The sequence below is a fragment of the Drosophila grimshawi genome, unplaced genomic scaffold (assembly GCF_018153295.1).
Source record: "Drosophila grimshawi isolate 15287-2541.00 unplaced genomic scaffold, ASM1815329v1 contig_311, whole genome shotgun sequence".
In the NCBI taxonomy this organism is placed as follows: domain Eukaryota; kingdom Metazoa; phylum Arthropoda; class Insecta; order Diptera; family Drosophilidae; genus Drosophila; species Drosophila grimshawi.
This window is the reverse complement of record NW_025063098.1, coordinates 25,342,058-25,358,532: the sequence shown is the minus strand read 5'-3', so window position 1 is coordinate 25,358,532 and position 16,475 is coordinate 25,342,058. Positions and strand designations below refer to the sequence as shown.

Here is a 16,475-nt window from a genome sequence, read left to right as displayed (position 1 = left end):
TAAATATATATATGTATATACACACAGATGTATGTAAATGCGCACACATACATAAATAAATATATAATATTGGTTAATGGTGTGTCAAAAGTAGCGCAGCAGCAGTGCGAAGATCGATTGACTGAAGGCAGATCGCATAAACAAATTAATTAGCATCAATAAGGTCGAGACAACAAACTGAAAATTGCAACAGTGTACGAAAACAAACAGCACGCTTTGCCTTCTGCCGAATAAATTAGTTGAAATATAAAATATATAAACCGAGATCTAATAACAAGATAGCTTTGATGCTTGCTGCTGATCTCAGTGCAAGATCTTCAGCTCGGTGTCTTGTTACCAAGGCGGATTGTGATTGGTGTGGAAGCCAACCCACTTTATAAAGTGTGGCCACATGTCGAGCTGGGCAGTTCACAGTTGAGTGCGACTCATCGCTCATCCGTTGATATTATCGATATGATTATTTGTGAACGCTGTTCACACCCCGAAGTTATTTCGGCAAATAAAAAATAAATCAATTAGCGATTTGACCGACTGACTAATCCAATTTTGCAATGTCTCTTTTTCAACAACTTTTTTTTTAGATATATCACGCCAGCTGCAGCAGCCACAACAACAACAACAGCATCGAATGGCACCTCCACGGGCGGAACTAGTCTAGCGGTTTATCCCACGGCAACGGCGCAGGTCTATCGCTCCAACAATGGCATCGATGTGCTCGACTGTGCCGGCCTGGAGCATCACAATGCAGCAACAGCAACAACAGCAACGGGCAGCAACTCCAGCGGCAGTGGCTTCTCCCAGCGACTACGCGAACTGGCCGCCTCCGCCGGACTCCTGTCGCTCAAGCCACGCCAGCCACTCAAGCCCGTAATCAAGACACGTGGCTCACCGGGTCCAGAGTTTCCCAAGAAGGTCACATTCAGCGCCTTTGCCACGGTGCAGGTGGTGTGATCGTCCAAATGGGGGCGTCTCAGCTGTGTGTGGACGCAAGCACTACGACTAGGTAAAAATCGAATTATAAATATAATCAGATATTAAAATTATCGTTCAGATAGACTTCTTAAGTTTAGAGTATTTCAATTATACTTTAAATTTGTATGAAAATACACATTGCTTACTATTCACTTTTAAATAGCTTTTAAAATTGTTTAAATTAATAAAACTTCATTAGAATATGTGTGTTAAAATTTTTATTTTTGTTTACAAACACACGTTCAGCAATTAAGTTTAATAATTGCTTGCCAATTAGAATCGTGTCTGTAAGAAAGGTGTTCTAATTTTCGATTATATAATTTTACATTATATCAATAATTTATTTAAATTATATCATTTCAGAGTCCACGTGTCTTGCATTGTTAACCGTTATTGTTGTTTTGTTGCTGTTGTTAAATGTTTAGCATTACTATGGATCGGCATCTGGCAGACTTGGAAATATTTCCTTAAGTTACATTTAAATTTGTGCCATGTCTTTGGCTTGAATCTGTTATGAAATATGTACCAATATACATATGTATGCTCCATAGCTGAAATACCTCAAAGACCCTAAACACTACTAAAGCATAAATCTAAATTTTTCAGCGCTCTTCTACACTATCTGTTTTCATCAGCTACATCCTCTTCTAAGTATCGTAATACTTTCACTAATCATCTTAATGCTTTTCCTGGAAGACTGACATATTCAATTTACCAGTTCCTTTCCCCTCTGTATTCAGGCAAATCACATCTTCTGTTTTCCTAAGTCCCAATCAGTATTTTTCACAACTATATATTTCTGGTAATTCTTTCCTTTTAATTTCTATCAAAATTGACGACTACACACAAAAATTCTAATATTTTCTATTGAATTGTAAATATGTATGAATTTTTGCACAGTCATAAATATATATCTGGCGTATATATGCGTATTATGAAAGTCTGCATGTGTGTATGCGTATGTGACAGAACTTTGCTTATGTTTGTATTGTTTAAATACGATATATGTAAGAGTAAAATGAATGATAAATAAATATGTATATGTATATGTATGTAACTGCCTTCTATGTAAACACAATCGCTGTATATTGTATTTTATATATATTTTTAAAGATATTACTCTAAGCTTAATTTTATACATGATCAAATAAAATATAAATACGAGAAAACAACAAATTAAAGTGTTTGTCAAATGCGCTTAAGTGCGAGAGGAGTAATTGTGTTACTGTTGCATCAACTGCTAGGAGAGTAAATTTCGAATGGGAAGAGGAATGATAAGAGCAATTTTAAATGCTGTGGGTTTTGGAATTATCGTAGTAGCAGTAGTAGAAATTCCACTATTACGAGTGACCAATGAATGAGCATCGAACAGGTGCGCTAACAGACTTTTAGCAGTGAAATTTTACATAAGGAGTTAGCCTGTTAACCGGAGGAGTACTTCTGTTAAGCAAGCGGTGTACCGCCATCAGTTGATCAGTTTTACTCGGAGTTTCAACATTTTAAATTTTAACCTAGTGTTTTATTTTATTAATTTAAGGTGCTAGAGAGGCTAGTTTCACCAACCGTGGTATAACTATACATATAATATAATAACACCATTTCACTAACAGCATAGAAATGACAACAGAAATGATTTTAAATTATTGCCAATCGTTAACAGACTGCACAGTTAACAGGATACATTTATGTTATCTTTTTCGTTAGAGAATGAGAGTGAGAGAGAAAGAGAGTAATAGTTAACAGGAGGAGTGCTTCTGTTAATTTAACAGTGTGGCAACGCCATCGGCTGATTAGTTTTGCCATCAGCTTCGATGTGTATACACTGACAGTTTCCCGCCATTACTGAACGATCTTCGCTTTGCGAAATTTTATTAAATTGCATAAATTGGTGGCGTTTGAAATGGCCGATTCACCATGTAAGTATCTAAGATGCCGTGCCTAAATATGTTTAAAATAAAATCTCTCGTGCAGCTGGTCCGCGTGTGAAGCGACAGCGCATCGACAAATCGGGTCGATTTGCGGCGCTGGAACGCCTGAAAGGTCTCAAAGGAACCAAAAACAAATGTGAGGTGGAAGATAAAGTTGACGATGTTTACGAGGTGGTCGACGAGCGCGAATATGCGAAGCGCGCCAACGAGAAATATGGCGGCGATTGGATTGAAGAAGGTAAATTGAACTTATGTCTGTCAAAGGTAAAACAACTAAAAGATTAAACTACGTCAACAGATGGGACTGGCTATGCCGAAGATGGACGTGACTTTTTTGAGGATGAAGACGAGTACTCTGACGGCGGCAATGAGCAGACCAATGGCAAACAAAAGAAAGTGAACAACGCAAAAAAACGGCCACGCGACACCGAAAAACCTGCCAAGGGTAAAGCATCGATTCGCAATCTGTTCAGCAATGCAGTGCCCAGAAAGACGGACATCAAGAATAGCGTTAAGGATGACGACATTCTGGCCGATATACTGGGCGAAATTAAGCAGGAGCCAGCGGGCGAGTCATCTATGCTGCAGCAACAGAAGATTATAGCGCCAGCCAAAATTGTGGCTGCTACACGAAAATCCGAGGCAGTCGCTGCCAAAGAATACATGAACAGTTTTCTGACCAACATCAAAATGCAGGAACAGCAGCGCAAAAAGTCCGATGCAGCCAGCGACGATGAAATGCTGGATCGCATACTGCAACCAAAGGCGGCAATCCCCAACAAAAAGATCACGCCAATTGTGCCAACAGTTGCAGCGCAAATAAAACGGGAGCAGATCGCGCAATCTGTTGAAGAGCAGCCCAAACAGCAGACAGAAGCAGCTGCAGCTGATCATTGCGATAATGACTTGGATTTCAGTTGCCTGGAGGACGATGAAAATCAACTGGAGCCGACGGCCTCTATTGCCAAGCCAGAGCCCAAAGCATCGCCAGCAGTTGCAAAGCCCGAGGCAGACGATATGAGTAAGCTGCTAAGCAACTGGGAGTCCATATGCCAAATGGACGATGATTTTGAGAAATCAGTAATGGCCAGCGAAGCAGAGACCAGTGCTGGCAACGATCCGGTTGATGTGGAACAGCTGCGCTTCTGGTATTGGGAGGCCTGGGAGGATCCAATCAAGTTGCCAGGCGAAGTGTTTCTCTTTGGCCGCACACCCGATGGTAAATCCATCTGTGTGCGCGTGCAGAATATCAATCGTGTCTTGTATCTGCTGCCCAGACAATATGTAAGTATAAACGAAATATCAAGCTCAAGAGCAGAAATTGAATAAAAGTCATTGGCAGCTCCTCGATCCCATTACAAAGGAGCACACAAAGCAAAAGGTGACCGCTGCCGACATGTACAAGGAGTTTGATACGCACATCGCCACTGAATTGAAACTGGAAACGTTTCGATCGCGCAAGGTGAGCAAAAGCTTTGCCAATCATGCCATTGGCATCGATGTGCCGCAGACCTGCGACTACCTGGAGGTGCACTACGATGGCAAGAAGCCGGCACCGAATATGCTCAACAAGAAATATGATTCCATTGCGCACATCTTTGGAGCGAGTACCAATGCACTGGAGCGATTCTTGCTGGAGCGCAAGATCAAGGGTCCCTGTTGGCTGCAGATAAGCGGATTTAATGTGAATCCCGCGGCAATAAGCTGGTGCAAAACGGACGTCACAATTGCTGAGCCTAAGAACGTTGAGGTCTTGCAGGAGCAGGGCAAGCCAACGCCACCGCCGGCCATTACACTGTTGACCCTAAATGTGCGCACCTCGATGAACCCAAAGACGCTCCGCAATGAGATATGCATGATTTCGATGCTGACTCATAATCGCTTTCACATTGACAAGCCGGCGCCGCAGCCCGCCTTCAATCGTCACATGTGCGCCCTGACACGACCCGCTGTCTCCAGCTGGCCCTTTGACCTGAACCTGCAGCTGGCCAAGTACAAGTCGACGAAGATCTATAAGCATGACTCGGAGCGTGCGCTGCTCAGCTGGTTTCTGGCGCAGTACCAACAGATCGATGCCGATCTCATTGTCACCTTCGATGCAATGGATTGCCAGCTGAATGTGATCACCGATCAGATTGTCGCCCTCAAAATACCGCAATGGTCACGCATGGGTCGATTGCGTTTCACGCAAACATTTGGCAAACGGCTGCTGGATCACTTTGTCGGACGCATGGTCTGCGATGTGAAGCGTTCGGCGGAGGAGTGCATACGTGCTAGATCCTATGATCTGCAGTCGCTCTGTCAGCAGGTCTTAAAGCTGCAGGAATCGGAGCGCATGGATGTCAATGCCGACGATCTGCTTGAGATGTACGAGAAGGGTAAGTGAATTAAATCGATATTATATATTTTATATAGACGAGTAAATGAATCCATTGGCTTGCAGGCGACAATATTACGAAGCTCATCTCGTTGACCATGCAGGATGCCTCCTACATGCTGCGTCTCATGTGCGAGCTGAACATAATGCCGCTGGCCTTGCAGATAACCAACATTTGTGGAAACACAATGACGCGCACCTTGCAAGGCGGTCGCTCCGAGCGTAATGAGTTTCTCTTGCTGCACGCCTTTCACGAGAAGAACTACATTGCGCCCGACAAGCAGCCACAGCGACGTGGCGCTGCTGTCAAAGCTGAAGCTGATCCGAATGCCACCACTGGCAATGACACAACGGTGGCAACAACGGGTGCCGGAGCCGCACGTAAAAAGGCTGCCTATGCGGGTGGATTGGTGTTGGAACCGCTGCGCGGTCTGTACGAGAAATACGTGCTGCTAATGGACTTCAATTCACTGTATCCGAGCATCATCCAGGAGTACAATATATGCTTCACAACGGTGCAACAGCCACACGATGCCGATCAGCTGCCCGTGCTGCCCGATTCCAGTGCGGAGCCAGGAATTCTGCCGCAACAACTGCGCCGTCTGGTCGAGTCGCGTCGCGAGGTGAAGAAGCTAATGGCTGTGCCGGATTTATCGCCCGAGCTGCACATGCAATATCACATACGTCAGATGGCCCTCAAGCTGACTGCGAACTCGATGTACGGTTGTCTGGGATTTGCGCATTCGCGTTTCTTTGCCCAGCATTTGGCGGCGCTGGTGACGCACAAGGGTCGCGAGATTCTGGTCAATACACAGCAACTGGTGCAGAAGCTCAACTACGATGTGGTCTATGGTGACACAGATTCCCTGATGATCAACACGAATATAACGGACTACGATCAGGTCTATAGGATTGGGCACGCCATCAAGCAGAGCGTCAACAAGCTGTACAAGCAACTCGAGCTGGACATCGATGGCGTCTTTGCCTGTCTGCTGCTGCTTAAAAAGAAGAAATATGCCGCCGTCAAGCTGAGCAAGAATGCAAAGGGCGTACTGCGACGTGAGCACGAGTACAAGGGTCTGGACATTGTGCGTCGCGATTGGTCACAGGTGGCCATCATGGTGGGCAAAGCGGTGCTCGATGAAGTGCTCGCCGAGAAGCCACTCGAGGACAAACTGGACGCTGTGCACGCCCAGTTGGGACGCATCAAGGATCAAATTGAACAATCGGCTGTGCCGTTGCCGCTGTATGTGATCACCAAGCAACTGACACGTGCGCCACAGGAGTATGCGAACAGCGCCTCGCTGCCCCATGTCCAAGTGGCAATGCGCATGAATCGCGAACACAATCGGCGCTACAAAAAAGGCGACATGGTTGACTATGTGATCTGTCTGGATGGCACCACAAATGCGGCCATGCAGCGCGCCTATCATCTGGATGAGCTGAAGGGCAGCGAAACGCTCAAGCTGGACACCAACTACTATCTAAGCAATCAAATCCATCCAGTGGTCACGCGAATGGTCGAAGTGCTCGAGGGCACCGATGCCAGTCGCATTGCCGAGTGCCTTGGCATGGATGCCAGCAAATTCAGGCAGAATGCTCAACGGTGAGTGCAAAAGAAAGATGACATTTAATCGATGGCATCCCAGCAACAACTCCTATTTCTTCTTCAACAGCATACAACGTGAGCGCACTGAGGAGGCTGAGGGGGAATCGTTGCAGAAGACCACGCTGCAGCTGTATCGCCTTTGCGAACCATTCCGCTTCAATTGTGTGGCCTGCAAGACGGAGCAGCTGATGGCCAGCGCCTATCGACCAGGCCCAAATAGCAGCCATGTGCCCGTGCTGCAGCAGTGCGTCAATGCCGAGTGCCAGACATCGCCGCTGCAATATCTAGTTAGCATACGCAATCAGTTGCAGTTGCGCATACGCGGCTATGTGCAGCGCTTTTATCGCAACTGGCTGGTGTGCGATCATCCCGATTGCAACTACAATACGCGAAGCTATTCGATACGGCTTGAGTTGCGTCGACCGTTGTGCCTCAAGTGCAGCAGCGGCGCCATGCTGCGCCAGTACTCGGAACGTGATCTCTACAATCAGCTGTGCTACCTGCGCTTCATGTTTGACCTCAACAAGCAGCAGCTGACCCAGAAGCGTATGTGTGCCTTGACCCATTTGACATGATTGCCTAACATATATTAACTGTGCGCATTTTATTTTTATAGCTACGCTAACGCCCGAACTGGAGCAGGCTTATCAGCTGCTGTTGGACACTGTGGAACAGCAATTCCAAAGTTCTGGATATGTGGTCATATCGCTGGGCAACATATTTGCGCGCAGCCTGGCGCTGTCATCGCTGCAACCTCCGAAGAAGGCCCAGCGAGATGATGAGATTGCCAGTAGTTTGGCGGATGTTTAGATCTTTACACAACCTGCACTTTTATTATTACACACAACTAGAACACACGCACATCTGGTGACAAATATGTATAAACTCTTTGATAAACTAGCTGAGAAACTTCTCGAGCGGAAAGTGACGAAATGATTCGTTGAATATATCTGTGAACGCCGTGCTCACCAGCTCATTGATCATTGGCCGCACAAATGGCAGTCCCAGCTGCCACATGCTGTTTATGACTCCGTCAGCGACTTGATTCAATGACTGACCCTGCAACAGATTGCCAATGTGCATCTCCATGCCACCAATGCGATCAACCTCGACATGTACTTTCAGCAATGACCCCGGATCGCCCACTCGCCGCACGCTCGTCGTTTGACTACAGTGAGAAAAAAAGGGATCAATATATGGGCAGCACTCAGTATAAAACATATTTACCTGTAGTCGTAGAGGGTCATATTCCAGTGGCCCTGACGTCGCAGCTCTGTGCCCAGCAGCTTGGCCACAAATTCGTACTCGCCCTCTAAACTTTTCTCGGGAAAGTATTGCGCATAGACAATGCGGTGATCTTCGGCATCGCTGTGAAATTTGGTCACCTCGGAGCGCGACCAGCCGTATTCGGAGACGTTGCGCAAAACCAACTTAAAGCTGCCCGGTCCATGTGGATCACCGCGACGCAGTTCGACGTAGGGCGACTGATGGGGGTCAAAGGGCTGGATGTTGTAACTGGGCACACCTGCATAGCTAACTGTTTTGGTGACCGATCTTAAAACTTGACTTGACCCGAGACATACCTGTTGTGAAATAAGCTCGCAAATCGTTAAACACCTGTTTCATGCAATCATTGTATTCATCCGGATTCCCTGGATCTCTGTGACAGCGACCGATTAAGTGTTTCAAGTCCTGATCAACATCTATTTGGCTAGAGGCTTCCGTCACTCCAAATATGCCCGCAGCAATCACAAATGCTGCCATCAAAAACAGGCTGTTACAGTTTGCGAGCGATTGTTGCGACATTTTACAGTTTCAAACGAGTGTCACGAGCAACTGTTAAAATCAAAAGCGAATTTGTTTTGGTAAGTAAATATGTGTTTTGTTTGTGTCTTAAGCAGGCGCGAACAGCAAAGATAATTTACATATAAAATATCAGGTCTTGAAGTATTCGAATATTTATTTACAGTTTGAGTCGCACTAGGTAGTTGTTCTCGATTGTGAAGCACAATTTGAACTGCTTGTCATTCTGTGCTCATCTGCTAGTTAAAGTGGCACTCAAACTGCGTGTCAGTTTTCATTTTCGAATCTTTTTTTATGGGCAACAATTGACACCATTCTTCGGCTACTTTTTTGTTTTAATGTGTTTTCCCATAATTTTAAGCTGTATGCAGAACTTGTATCATAATTTTGGTGCCACAGCTGACAATGCTTGGCGAGTTTATGACGCATTTCAGGGACACGGCCAAGTAAACAAACTCTTTGTCAAAGCAATTTGCCGAGCACTTTTCGGCAGCTCATCAATTGGCTATAATCTCTGTTGCACTTGACCTCTTTATATGTACTTATGCAGTGGTTAAATGCTGTTTTTATTGTTGCTTTTACTTTGCTTCAATTTGCGTTGTCATTACCGAAAAACGCCATTAACGAGCGCTCGAGCGGACCGAAATATGCAATGTAAACAAAAGACTTGGACAAGCAACAAACTTGCGGGTGCTTAACAATTTCTTGTTATTATTTTTTTTTTCATTTTATTTATGTCAATATGCAACTATAGTTATAGCTTTTTATGCTTGGCGTGCACAGCAACAATAACAACAATAACATCTGTGAATTGTGCAGTTTAACGTTAACGGCGCTGACCAAACACAGATTGACCAAACCAACTACTTAGAGTTAGTCAGTTGTTGTTGTTGCTTTTGCTTTAGCTATCGCTACTGGCAAATTGTGTAATTTCTTTTTTGTTTTGAAAAAGTTTGAAAAAGCGCAATGGATGCTTTAAGACTGTGTTTGTGTGTTTGTTTTTGTGTGGGTAAGTGTGGCAAGCAACAGTTTGGCAGCCACTCCACCCGCTTAGCACAAATATTTACTTGCAATAGTTTGTTTTAATTTGTCTTCTTTTCTTTGGTTTTATTTTTGTTTGGTACACAACTAGTTGACCAAATATTGCTTCCTGATATTTGGGTTGTTCCGAAAATAAAAAAAAACTCCTGCGCTTCGTATGCAGCACGAACACACAGTTTTACAGTTAACTGTGCCGAATACGCGACGCGATTTATATTTTTTGCGTGTGAATCATGCGAGCGGCAACTGGCAACTGGCAACTGGCATCAAATTTCAGACGGGCCAAATAAGTGAGTGGAAGTGCCGCAGACCGGCCGACAGTTGCCACGACTGGGAGAGGCCCGCTCGAAGACGGCATATCTCATTCTCTTTTGTAATTGTCAAATAATTTCCTTATTATCTTTGGCGACAAACCCAAATGTATATGCATAAATCACAATGGATCACATTCGACGCGCAAGAGGCCATTTTGTCAAATGAGCTGAATTTAATAAGGCAAAAATCGTGCATTTTTTACATTTATTTTTGCGTGTACACAGTCAAGTTCATGGTATTGAATATATTAACTTTTTGTACGTGCCTCGCATCCCAAACTGTGGCAATCGTACAACTATTGGTATCAAGTTTAATGTGTTGCTCATCTCAGCCAGTTGATCAGGTTAAAAGTGAAGGTTTTTCGCAGCTTCAATAACATAAATTGTAGCAAGGTCAATTTCAGTTCAGATTCAAATTCGACAAATGCAGAGCTAAATTGCGCGCTCACCACACTAGCGCCATCTGTCGTATGGTAGTAGTGGCATCGAATACAGGAACCATTCGTTGAGTCGACATTTGTTGGGTTTGAAAATTGGCTGAAATAATATGTATGAAATATTTTTGGGCTGAATTCAAAATATGTTTTCTTTGTATTCTGTATCTTTGCAACAAAAGTGTAAAATTAATGGTGCGCAATATTCGCAAAACAACCTAAGAAATATTTTTTTTGTGTGATTATTGTATTTATACAACAAATATTGTAGGAAAAAAGCAAATTTTTAATGAAAGTGTAATCGCTTACAACCATTTTGGGTGTTTCTATTAAAATGTAACATTTATATTTGTCAGCGAATCGGCAAAAAAATGTGGAACGCTTCACGATTTTGCGTGTCATCCTTGCGCAGGGGCCATGCTAATCTTCTCTGTATCGTTCCAATTTTAGTATATGTTCTGCCGAAGCAAGAACGAAGACTGTGACAGCAAATTAGCTATTTATATTGACACATTGGCGAATAACAACTTGGGAATTATAATATGTGATGTGTCACAGGTCACAGGTCAGATCTGACGCAGATGTGAGGGTTGGTTTTTTCCCGACTTTATCATTTTACTTCCATTATGCATTTTACCTGAAATGTCAGAAGCATTAAATTAAATTTCAAGTATTTCAGATTAAATAAATGCATGCTATAAATATTTATATACATAAATATATATATATATAAAATCGAGTTTGGAAAATATATCGAAAAACAGCATTTGCATTTGATGCGTTTGTTTTACATCAATAATGATTTTGTATATGTCATTTTATTTTTAAAAGGAGTAACTCAATCTCCAAGAAAGGTAATTCTACTAATTTACAACTTCTTTGTATAACTGGCATATATGTATATGTCTAGCAAAGAGTTGGCTTTTCTTAAGCCTGTCGAAAATAGGTAGACAATTTTGAAGTTGACTATGTGCTTACAAAATGTTTCTTACGACAATTACTTTTTATCCAGGCTCTTTTAAAGCTCAAACAAGTACTTGACCAACTGATTCTGAATGTAGGCCTGTGAGAAAAACTTGAATCGCTATGAAAATTAGAATTCTGAAAATTACTGACTGAAGTTACTCACTGTTATCTGTGCCAATACATACAGTTTGTGTATAACTTGTACAGTAAGTGGAGCTAATCAATTTTAAAGTATATGTCCAAATCTTAGGCTTGTAAGAATAAGTTGATTTTCGATAATTAATTCAACTCAAGTTCAACATAGTAAACTATCCTCATATTTAGTTAGCATTAAAATAAATTGTAAGGAGTTGGCTTTATATATACACAGATACATTTTTCTAACTCTCTTTCGTAACGTGGAACAACTAATTATAATTCTTTTTGGTAATTTGCCAAAGACTTGACGGTCTTTTTTCCGACATGATTAACAACGGACTAATAAATATATTATAATATCTTCCACTCAGTTTATGGCGTCGGATATGTCAACTCTAATGCGTTACATATTCTGTGATAAAATTATTATACTCCCACCAAGGGAATTCAAATAGAAGGAAAACCATAAATGGCAGCACAATCATTTCATGGTGTGTGTTTTTGTGAGTGCTACGTGCTGGCAGCGCCAAGTGCGTGTATTTTCAATGTTCACACTTCTATAATGCTTAAAAGTAGGCGTCCAACCCCAAAACCCAATTCTCATTCCAGTTGCCTTCGTTGTGGTTCCGAGCAACAAGTGTCCCGAACTGCGGTCTCAGCATCCTGCCATTTCGGCAGCTCATATCTGACTGGTGGATATGAATGCTGCGTATTATCCGGCTGTTGTGATTGGTCGAACATGGTCAAGTGCCACGCCCACCCACACTCATTGCGCAGGCTTCGTATTCAATGTGCGTCATGGGCTCCTCAAAAATTCTATTACATTAAAATTGTTTGTGCAATACGTAAGTAATTCTTATTTCTTATATCTTTTTACGTATATAGAACTGTTGGTGTTAACTGTCTGACTGACTGACTGACAAACTGACTAACTGATTGGTAATCAACGCACAGCCCGAATAAGGAGAGCTATGAAACTCAGAATCCACACACTTAACTCAACTTTATCTGTTGATCGAATTTTTAGAACAATTCCATTCCTTTCAATTTTATTTATATACTATAAAAGCCCAAATCAATTTATTTTTATAATCTAATAACGAATAAAATGTGTATTTTATTTGTGGATTTGCAAATAATGGGTCTGTTCGCACAAACCAATTTTGTCACCCACTATTGAACACTATTTCTCAAATATAATCGCAAAGTTTTACGGCTTAAGCCATACAAATTAATAAGTTAGTTCACTAATTACCTTCTTGAAAATTCGTTTAAGAATTATTGTCAAACCAGTCTGATCATATCAAAACTATATTGCATTCAGCTCGGTCGAAAATTTAGTTTATGCAAGTTGTTTTCCAAATGAACTTAACACAATACTAATTACAAGATTCATAATGCTCAAAAAGTGATGAAAATAATATTTACACCAGATTCACCATTAAAAATGTGTAAAAAGGATGTTATGGTTTTGTCCAGAGGTATATAACAGACAGAAGGAAGCATCTAAAATCCCATAAAGCATATACACATGCATATTCTTGACAAGGATCAACAGCAGACTCGATATAGCCACGTCCGTCTGTCTGTCCTTCCGGCTTTATGAACCAACGGACTACAAGAGTTAGGAACTTTAAATATAATATAATCAAGTTTACTTTAAAAACACGAATTTAAAAGGTAAAGCTTCAATTTTTAATATATAGTGATGTATTATTGATCAACTGTACAAATTTCAGAAGGATGAGCTCTGAAACCCAAAGCTAAAGCCCAAATTCGCATTCTCATATTGATTCGCATACTATGAGATGATTCTTACTTGTTATAACATATATAATATGCTATCTTTGCTAAGTCGAAGATGGTCAGTCATTCCTTGTACTTTTTAACGATTTTGAATGTATGACACATTTCCCCTGTTCAATTCCGCAGCTCAAAACTTTTATTATGAAGCAAAACACAACCAATATGCCTTAATAGAACATGAGAAATATTGACAATCTGCCAACACACACCACAAAGCATTTTCATTTTGCGGGGAGAAGAAAAAATGATGACAAAAATGCGAAATATGCTCGGAATTTCTTAATGAAATCGGTCGCCCCGTTCGGAATTTTTAACGCTTCTCAGCTTAAGACAAATGGTTAAGTAAAAGTGATGAAGACCGAACCAAACATGGCACAGTATTCGACGCAGCAAATCAGCACGTGCTGATATTTCAATTGAATGGCACAAAGTGTGGCATGCGACATGGCAGACACCACCGCAGGGCTGAAGGAATCTGCGAAACAGCCTCAAACTAAATGAAAAATATTTTGCTTCACTGCATACGCTCAGGCGCACTATTTGACATTTAAACTTTGGCTGAGACCGGCTGATAGCAAGCGAACCGAGCACATAATACCAAATATGCTGATGACAGTTGAATTCTGTTTATTACGTGTGTGTAGTGGTAGAAGGGCGGTCTTGGCCGGCTGTGAGTTGCATTTCAAACAAATTACACGCCCCGTGGTTGAATAAAAGGAAATTAAACATTTTCACTCCAGCGGCTTTTTGTTTTCAATTCGCCTTGATAAATGTTTGACCCCCCAAAAACGTTTATCAGTTGTGTTCTTGTTCGTATGCGAAGGACCCGCATATGTTTTCGTTTAATTGTTAACATCCATTTTAAATCTGATTAAGCTCCCCCAGAAGTGGTTGCCACATTGGTAACTCAGGTTAAAGTTTTCCGGATATGGATTGAAATGTGTCAAGTTCAAAGACTTTTTTGCTCTGCAGTTCGGTTATGAAATTTTGATGTTTTCAAATCACTTTAAGCCCTTGCACGCCTCAAGTGTCCACTCTTGTCCAGTATTTTTCCATTGTCCTGCCTGTAGCCCAATTCCATATTGCTCCCATATATGTATATATTGTTGTAGTGTATTACTTAATGTCATCAGTCATGGCAGATTTCTAGTCCATTAACTTTCAAGTTATTTGGCGACGCTTCTTTAATGGCCCGAAGCAGCGCATGCTTAGCAGCGTGTGTGTGAGGATGTGTGTGTGAGGGTGTGTATGATGGTGGTGGTAGTGGTGTATGCATGTGCCGCTAACAATTGCTTAACATAGCAGCATTTTGACTTTTTGCTGCGTCAATGGACAAAATTCCACAAATTGTGGGAAGGTAGGTATGGAAAATAGCTAATCAACTCCGCCACAAAAGCTGCCGAGCAGTTCAACGCCATTTGACCTTTTTATATAATTTTGTTCGAAATGGGTAACAAGGATGTCTTAAAATTGAGCATAAGTATGCAATAAGCAGATGGAGGCATATCCGACCCCAAATACCATAGATATTCTTAGATTATTTCTCGACAAAAGCACTCTCGCTTTTTCTTTTCATTTTTACTTTTGTTATTTGAATGAAATTTGTTACTTTTAATTTATTGCTATATTCAATAGATCCATTCAATGATTCCTTAAGTGATTTTATTGTTGGGCTCTTGTGTTCAAGTAGGTATTTTCAATCCAATAGTTTACAAATTACTATATAAAAATGTATGTGGTAAATACAATTATATTATTTGCTTAGTGAATTATTATAAAATAAACTCAGAAATTTTTAATAAAATTAATTTGGAAATGAGAGCGACGCTTTAGGTGAAAACTTGTAAAAATGGTCTATGGTCTCTCAGCGGATGTAAGCGTTAAAGACTATGTTTATTATTCTTCTCTTTATTAATTATTTTTATATAATAATGCAAATATCTAGTTCTAGGTGAAAATATTGTAGGATTGAATAATGACAATTTATTTATTTATTCGCAAAACCAAATCATCACCGTCACTTGTCAGTTTCCTGTCCGACTAATTGCATAAGGTTGCCGCCTTTCAGTTGATCAATTATACTCAATTAGTACGTAGTAATTAGTAATATGTGTTAAGCTGACCTACTTAAGAGCTTAAAGAGCTCTTGAAAATAATGTGACAATCAATCAGGTATTATTCTTCTTTACTGGCCTTGTCCATCTCAAAAAAAAAAAACAAAAACGATTCCGTGCAGCAATTGCCACAATCATATCAACAACACGTGCCTCTACAAGCGGCCCTCCTTAGCGTATGCATGACACCTGTTAAGCTTTGCTCCAGGAAAAAATGTCAACACAGCCCAGCCCTTGTTAAAATACTTTCACACTTTCTATCATCTTTCCTTGTGAATGCATGGAGGATTTCGCACACATATGCATATGCATATACTGATTTAATATGGATTTAGGTGTTTTTTAAGAACTGTATTTTCTAAATGTTGGCAATAGGTGAGAATTATTACTTTTCACCATCACTTAAGAAATACACAAATCCAAATTCCAACGATCTATCTATATAATTGTCGATTGAATTATGACCAAACAGATAAGTTACAAATTGGAAATAAACTTGCTTTTATAGTCTCTGATATTGGCATTGTGATACAGACGTTCTTCAGTTATATGTAACAGAAGGAATTATTACGAGATAGTAACAATTTATAAAGATACATGCACAGATGTGTGCTATACTTTAATTTATGAGTAAGACTACACAAAATGCTTTCGATAATAGCGATTAGAAGGAAGTAAAGGTAAAAGGTTTACATCCATTTAGCAGTGCCAGAAGAATCAATTAAGTATAATAAATTGATCCTGGTTTCTCTTATGCTGCAAATACATCTGTGCGTACTTCGTTACGCATATCGGAATTGACAGTGAAAATAAAACCCAAAAGTATGCCCATATATATATATTATTCAAATACACACTTACACAGATGCCGCTGCATCTCAGACACACACACACAAAGACACACACGCACACAAAGACACACACACACAAAGACACACACACACATAAGCTCACACAATGAAGGCAATTGAGC

At 41.1% G+C, this 16,475-nt stretch overlaps 2 protein-coding genes and 1 non-coding gene across 4 annotated transcripts; 1 reads left to right on the top strand and 2 right to left on the bottom strand.

Moving 5' to 3' along the window:
* The first annotated feature begins 2,797 nt into the window (after window positions 1-2,797).
* Window positions 2,798-7,814, top strand: LOC6568506 (DNA polymerase alpha catalytic subunit). Of its 2 annotated transcripts, none has more exons than XM_001994489.2 (7): window positions 2,798-2,888; window positions 2,944-3,138; window positions 3,199-4,184; window positions 4,243-5,278; window positions 5,344-6,883; window positions 6,954-7,432; window positions 7,503-7,814. In XM_001994489.2, the coding sequence occupies exons 1-7, from the start codon at window positions 2,873-2,875 to the stop codon at window positions 7,694-7,696; spliced, it is 4,446 nt and encodes a 1,481-aa protein (XP_001994525.1). In that variant the 5' UTR covers window positions 2,798-2,872; the 3' UTR covers window positions 7,697-7,814. The 2 variants fall into 2 exon arrangements, with proteins under 2 accessions (XP_001994525.1, XP_032596491.1); XM_032740600.1 differs by having other exon boundaries at window positions 2,809-2,888; window positions 4,264-5,278.
* On the bottom strand, window positions 7,692-8,722 carry LOC6568507 (circadian clock-controlled protein daywake). The gene is made up of 3 exons (XM_001994490.3): window positions 8,470-8,722; window positions 8,114-8,411; window positions 7,692-8,054 (listed from the first exon to the last, which is right to left on the bottom strand). Exons 1-3 carry the CDS (start codon window positions 8,690-8,692, stop codon window positions 7,784-7,786), a joined length of 792 nt encoding a protein of 263 aa, XP_001994526.1. The 5' UTR covers window positions 8,693-8,722; the 3' UTR covers window positions 7,692-7,783.
* A 2,123-nt stretch (window positions 8,723-10,845) lies between these two features.
* Window positions 10,846-10,952, bottom strand: LOC6568508. Its single transcript, XR_047274.1, has one exon. It is a non-coding gene; the product is annotated as a U6 spliceosomal RNA (small nuclear RNA).
* Window positions 10,953-16,475: the final 5,523 nt, after the last annotated feature.